Source organism: Bison bison, unplaced genomic scaffold (genome assembly GCF_000754665.1).
Source record: "Bison bison bison isolate TAMUID 2011002044 unplaced genomic scaffold, Bison_UMD1.0 scf7180017864483, whole genome shotgun sequence".
In the NCBI taxonomy this organism is placed as follows: domain Eukaryota; kingdom Metazoa; phylum Chordata; class Mammalia; order Artiodactyla; family Bovidae; genus Bison; species Bison bison.
In genome coordinates this window covers 3113954-3120008 of record NW_011495043.1, presented here as the reverse complement: position 1 = coordinate 3120008, position 6055 = coordinate 3113954, and the positions used below count along the sequence as shown (strand labels likewise).

General features: G+C 42.3%; 1 protein-coding gene across 1 annotated transcript in view; it reads left to right on the top strand.

Moving 5' to 3' along the window:
- The first annotated feature begins 1178 nt into the window (after positions 1 to 1178).
- The window catches only part of ADGB (androglobin), a 190793-nt gene continuing 185916 nt past the window's right edge, over positions 1179 to 6055 (top strand). Inside the window, exon 1 of the mRNA XM_010862563.1 lies at positions 1179 to 1308. Within this exon, the coding sequence (XP_010860865.1) occupies positions 1235 to 1308 (74 nt within the window). The 5' untranslated portion in view covers positions 1179 to 1234. The remainder of the gene's footprint in view (positions 1309 to 6055) is intronic.

The window sequence follows — 6055 nt, the reverse complement described above, 5'->3', positions numbered from 1 at the left end:
AGTCACTCAGTCGTGTCTGACTCTTTGCAACCCCGTGAACCACAGCACGCCAGGCCTCCCTGTCCATCACCAACTCCCGGAGTCCACCTAAACCCATGTCCATTGAGTCGGTGATGCCATCCAACCATTTCATCCTCTGTCATCCCCTTCTCCTCCTGCCCTCAATCTTTCCCAGCATCAGGGTCTTTTCCAATGAGTCAGCTCTTCACACCAGGTGTCCAAAGTATTGGAGTTTCAGCTTCAACATCAGTCCTTCCAATGAACACCTAGGACTGACTTCCTTTAGGATGAACTGGTTGGATCTCCTCACAGTCCAAGGGACTCTCAAGAGTCTTCTCCTACACCACAGTTCAAAAGCATCAATTGTTCGGCACTCAGCTTTCTTTATAGTCCAACTCTCACAAGACCCCCAACTTCTTTAATCACAGATATCATTATCAAACCTTAAGTGACTAAGATCATGATCCTGCCTTCCCTGCAGAGATCCCCCTGTACCCACTGTATTCATTATTGAAACCTCGATTGAGCCATTGACAAATTCATTGTGTTCATAATTTCTCCTTAATTATTAGTAGAGGAACTTGTTCAAAGGAGAAAAGACCTGGGGAAAGGGGATTTGCACAGTGTGTGCTAAGTCACTTCAGTTGTGTCCCACTCTTGGGCACCCCATGGACTGTAGCCTGCTAGACTCCTCTGACCATAGGATTTCCCAAACAAGAATACTGGAGTGGGTTACTGTTTCCTCCTCCAGGGGATCTTCCCCACTCAGGGATGGAACCCTGGTCTCTTAAGTCTCCTGCGTTGACAGACCGGTTCTTTATCACTAGCGCCACCTGGAAGACTTTTATAGTATATGTCTTCAAATCCAAAAGAGTTAATCGAGGTATATGCTTCCGAAGAGCAAAGCCTGGCAGAGTCAGCCTGATAGAAAAACTCCAGTTTATCAGAACCTATCAATCCTATGGTCAAATCCACGCCCGGGCCGGCTTCCTCCGGACACCCAACCCCTAGATTTCCACCCCGCTGGGGAGACCTGAGCTCTTAGGCGTTCGCAGTCCCTTTGCAACCTCAGAGCTGCCTTCGCTAGGGCCGCCCCAGCTAAAACCTGACCAGCACCTGCACCGCTGCTGCAGGACGCGCACTGCCCGTCTCCTAGCAACGGCAGACGCGTAGCCAGGGCGGCAGAGGAGGCTCTTCCTTCAGAGCTCAGCTCCTGCCTGGGGCTACCTCTGCCATGACCCCCAAACAAGCCAGGAAGAAAGAGGTGCATCGTATCAACTCGGCGCACGGATCGGATAAATCTAAAGAGTAAGGGACCTCTGCCTGCCCATCCCACCGCCGGCTTGATCTTATGTCCTTTCCCCTTGTCCCGACTCGGCTTCCCTGTAGCAAACTCTGCCAAGGCAGGAGTTTAGATGGCCTCCTCCAGCTTCTTTACCGTCTGTAAGAACCCGGACTTGGGAGACTCTTGCCCTCATTCTTCGTCCATGCCTGCCTGGATCCACTTCCTCCCAGAGCCCCTGGTTTCCCTGTTTCAGCTGCTTGGCGGGGTAGCTGCACTTCTGGCTCCAGTCCACGAACCTCCCACCCTTTCCTGCCGCTCCGCCTCTTCAGGGTCCACCCAGGCACTTGGAAGGGCTGTGGCCTCCTTACCAGAGAGGCGAGGCTCAAGGTTAGGACCAGATCTGCATGGGCCCAGTCTCAGCAGAGAGACCTTTCACCTTGCTGTTGAATCCTGTTTGTATTTGCCCCATCTAACAACTGAAGAGCTTTAGTCAGATTCTATCAGACATGAAATGGTTTTTAAAAGTTAAAACTATATAGATATGTAATTCACGTTACCAACGTTTACTCCGATTAAGTATACTGACTCTAGTTCATGGAATCTAAATGATGCCTCTCTGATCTGGGGTGGTTTTTGCTGTGAATGTACCTCCTTATGTTTTTCCCCCCTCTGGGTTCCCCACCCCGTTCACACCCCCCATCCCCGCCCCCGCCCCTTTGAACTTACAAAATTCATAAGAGAGCTCCGGCTGCTAAACCTACTTCAGGGGGATCATTCATGTTTTCCCCACTGTGCCTGTGAGGGGTGGACTGTAGATTATTTTTATTTGGACTCTTAGATTTTGGATAGCTAGTTCTTCATCTCAGAGAAGGAAATGGCAACCCACTCCAGTGTTCTTGCCCGGAGAGTCCCATGGACAGAGGAGCCTGGTGGGCTGCCATCTATGGGGTCGCACAGAGTTGGACATGACTGAAGCGACTTAGTAGCAGCAGCAGTTCTTCATCTCTATCTTCACCTGAAGAATCCCGTGTTGAACTTCTGTTCACTGATGCCTTCTCTTTAAACTTTTTCTCTCCCTGAACTCCTCTCCCACATTCATTCCCACGTCTGAGATTCTCTAGTTCCCAGTTCTGTTCTCTCTCATAAGCAGGCTTCCAGCTTCCTGGCAGATAATCCATTCATTTTATTAGTGACTTAAATTTCAGTTATTATTTTACATACATAAGTCATTTTTAATAGAATTGCTCTTGTGATACATACCAGGGTAGGACAGTCCTACACTGTTATATTTAGAATCAGGGTCTTTTCCCTTTTCCCCTGTTCATTTCTGACTTTACTTCCCCTTGGTTCACATACTGTCCTTTTCACATCCTGGAATACCTACCGCAGGGCCTTTGCTCTGGCTATTTCCTCTGCTAGAAAGCCATTTCCATGTGGCTTTCTCCCTCACGTCTTTTAGATATCTAGCTCAATGCCATTTGTTCATGTTAGCTTCTTTGGCCAGCTAGTTTAAAGTTGCAATCCCCACTTTTCTGACAAAACCAAGAACTCCCTGTTTTTCCTTTGCACTTTATTCTGTCATTAATTGTTTTTCTCATTAGCATGCTATATATTTTGCTTTAAAATTATGGTTACTCATATGTCATCCTAATAAAAATAGTTCCCTGAAGGCAATAATTTTTCTTCTGTTTTATACACTATTGAATCCTAAGTACCTAAAGTGACGTTTGGGTCATATATAGTAGGCACTCAAAAATATTTATTTAATGAATGAGTGAATGACAGTGATTAAATAAGAAACAATAACAGGATTGCAAATGAGTTTTTGAATACACCAAAAAAAGAAAGCAAATTTAGTGATGATTGTAATTAATGCACATTAAAGGCTCACAGCTCTTACAGAGCTGTGATTTGATTTTAGAGAGTTTATATGCTGAAAGAGATGAGGTCATTAACTCCCATTTAAAAAAAAAAAAAAAAAAGCTGTTCAAACCAGATACCATAAAACACAGTACCTGGCCTAGTTTTGTGGTGATTCTATCACACGATAGAGATAAACTCCCTGCAGATAAGCTGTTAACTCGTTCCTTACTGGGGCATCCCATTTCTTTTTGAGATGATGCTTATTTTTTCCTGAAAATATCTGAATTGAATTATTGCAATAAAAGTACATAAATATACATATATATTTATGAAAATAAAGATAAGGCTAAATAGTTATACAATATCTAGGCTTTGCTAGAAACTAGCTATTGTGTATTAAACATTAAATCATTAGCTTTTGCTGTAACATTATATAATAGGATGTGAAGTCCACTGTAAATCATGTTTATCCTCTAAGTTTTACTGAAGAACTAATGATAGACATCAGGACAAGTCATAGATTAGGTGTCACCTAGCATGGGCTTTCCTGGTGGCTCTGTTGGTAAAGACTCTGACTGCAATGCTAGAGACCTGGGTTTGATACCTGGATTGGGAAGATCCCCTGAAAGAGGCAACACACTCCAATATTCTTGCTTGGAGAATCCCCATGGACAGAGGACCCTGGCAGGCTGTAGTCCATGGGGTCACAAAGAGTCAGACACAACCAAACGACTAAGCACACAGGAGTATGGAGCCCAGGGATCAAAGTCTAGCCAGGCTCCAATGTAATTGTCACTTGAAATATACTGGTGACAGTGTAAGTTTTCATATGCTATTATTTCACCACACCTTATGGTTATACATCCAATAAATGCAACTAACTCTGACATGGTCCCGAGTCCAGAAGGGAGAGAAGATGTATTCAGAGCTTTCAAAATGGCTGTCCCACTAAACTTTATTGTCCTACAGCTGCCATCTGTAACAGATTTCTTGTATTCTCTAAAGTTGTGTGTCAAACTGGGGACAGGATCATGTCTGGCTTTTGCCTAGCTGAGTGGCTAGCACATAATAACCATTTGCCATTTGTTTATTAATGAGCTCATAGTTCAGTTGCCTGGCTTGGTTTCATTCCTTCTAAATTTGATTGAACCCCAATTCTCCCTCCCTTTCTGATCTGGTCCACTGTTGGCAAAATTCAAAAACTGAAAAGTTTCAACTGAAAAAGCAGAACACTGTATGTCCAGTTGTCACCAAATTCATAAATAAACATGACTTTGAATCACCAAGACTAAGTATGCCAGGTAACTAAGCTGTCAGTTTTCACATTAGATTAATTTACTTCTATTTTATGTATTCCCCATTTCTTTGTATCAGCAAGAATAAAATCTCTGATCTAGGGCTCACCTTTGGACCATTTTTTCTGACATTGGCGTGTCATTTTTCTCTGCCAGTATTCAAGTTTTTCTCCTTTACATGAAGGGCCATCTACCTGAAATTGCTCCCATTCAACATCCCCTGTCCTCCTGCTCTTTTTTTCTTCTCTAACTCCAAACTTCCATGATTCTTTCAGATTTTTTAAAACTCTGTGTGCTTGCGTGATAAGTTACTTCAGTCATATGTCCAGCTCTTTGAGACTGCATGGACTGTAGCCCACCAGGCTCCTCTCTCCATTGGATTTCCCAGACAAGAATACTGGAGTGGTTTCCATGTATTTCATTATTAGCACCTAATAACAATTTGAAATTATAAACCAACTTAATCAATTTGAAAACTAGTGATGTGCTAAGTCACTACAGTCATGTCTGACTCTTCGGGACCCTATGGACAGTAGCCTGCCAGGGTCCTCTGTCCATGGGATTTTACAGCAAGAATACCGTAGTGGGTTGCAATTTTCACCTCCAGGTATCTTCTTTACGCAGGCATCAAATCAGCATCTTTTATGTATCCTGCGTTGGCAGGGAGATTCTTTACTAATAGAAGCACCTGGGAAGCTTAGTATGAAAACTAGTATGCCCTGCAAAGTACTTTCATTGCTTAGATGCCACTGGAAGGATTTGTAGCGACAGAAGCTAAACACTTGATCTTCAAGTGTTGAAGATCTTCACTTGATTATATTCAAGCCAAACACTTGAATATAAGTCTGGGTGTACATGACAGACAACTGGAAAGAAGGAGAAGAAGCCATGCAATTCAAGTATTAAAAGTTATTAGAAGTGTTAATGCTTACACTTGAAATGCTAATATATGTAGAACTTTAACAACAAGTTTGAGATAGGGATACAACTTGGTGCTTATACTTCCATAATTTTGTTCCACTTCAATAGAACACTAAAACCAAGATCAAACAAACAAAATTTGTTGAAGTAACAAGAATTATGCAACCTTCCAGATTCTTACAGATGATGAAATATCATTAGACCCTTTTTTAAAATTTTATTTTATTGTAGTATAGTTGATTTACAATGTTGCATTAATTTTTGCTGTACAGCAAAGTGATCCAGTTATACATATATATATATACACACATTCTTTTTCATTATGGTTTATCATAGGGTATTGAATATAGTTAGACCTCTTTTCAAAACAGGGTGAAATATGTTTCAAAAGCTCAAATTTTTCTATACTTACAGTGTGCATTTACATTTCATAGAATTCTCAAAAAAAGATCAACATATGTGTTTATACAAAACATTGAAAACAAGACTATTACAAGAGTGGAATTATGATTAATACCATGAAAGTGAAAGTGAAAGTGAAGTTGCTCAGTCGTGTCTGACTCTTTGTGACCCCATGGATTGTAGCCTGCCTGGAAAATCCCATGGACAGAGGAGCATGGTAGGCTGCAGTCCATGGGGTCGCTAAGAGTCGGACACAACTGAACGACTTCACTTTCACTTTTCACTTCCA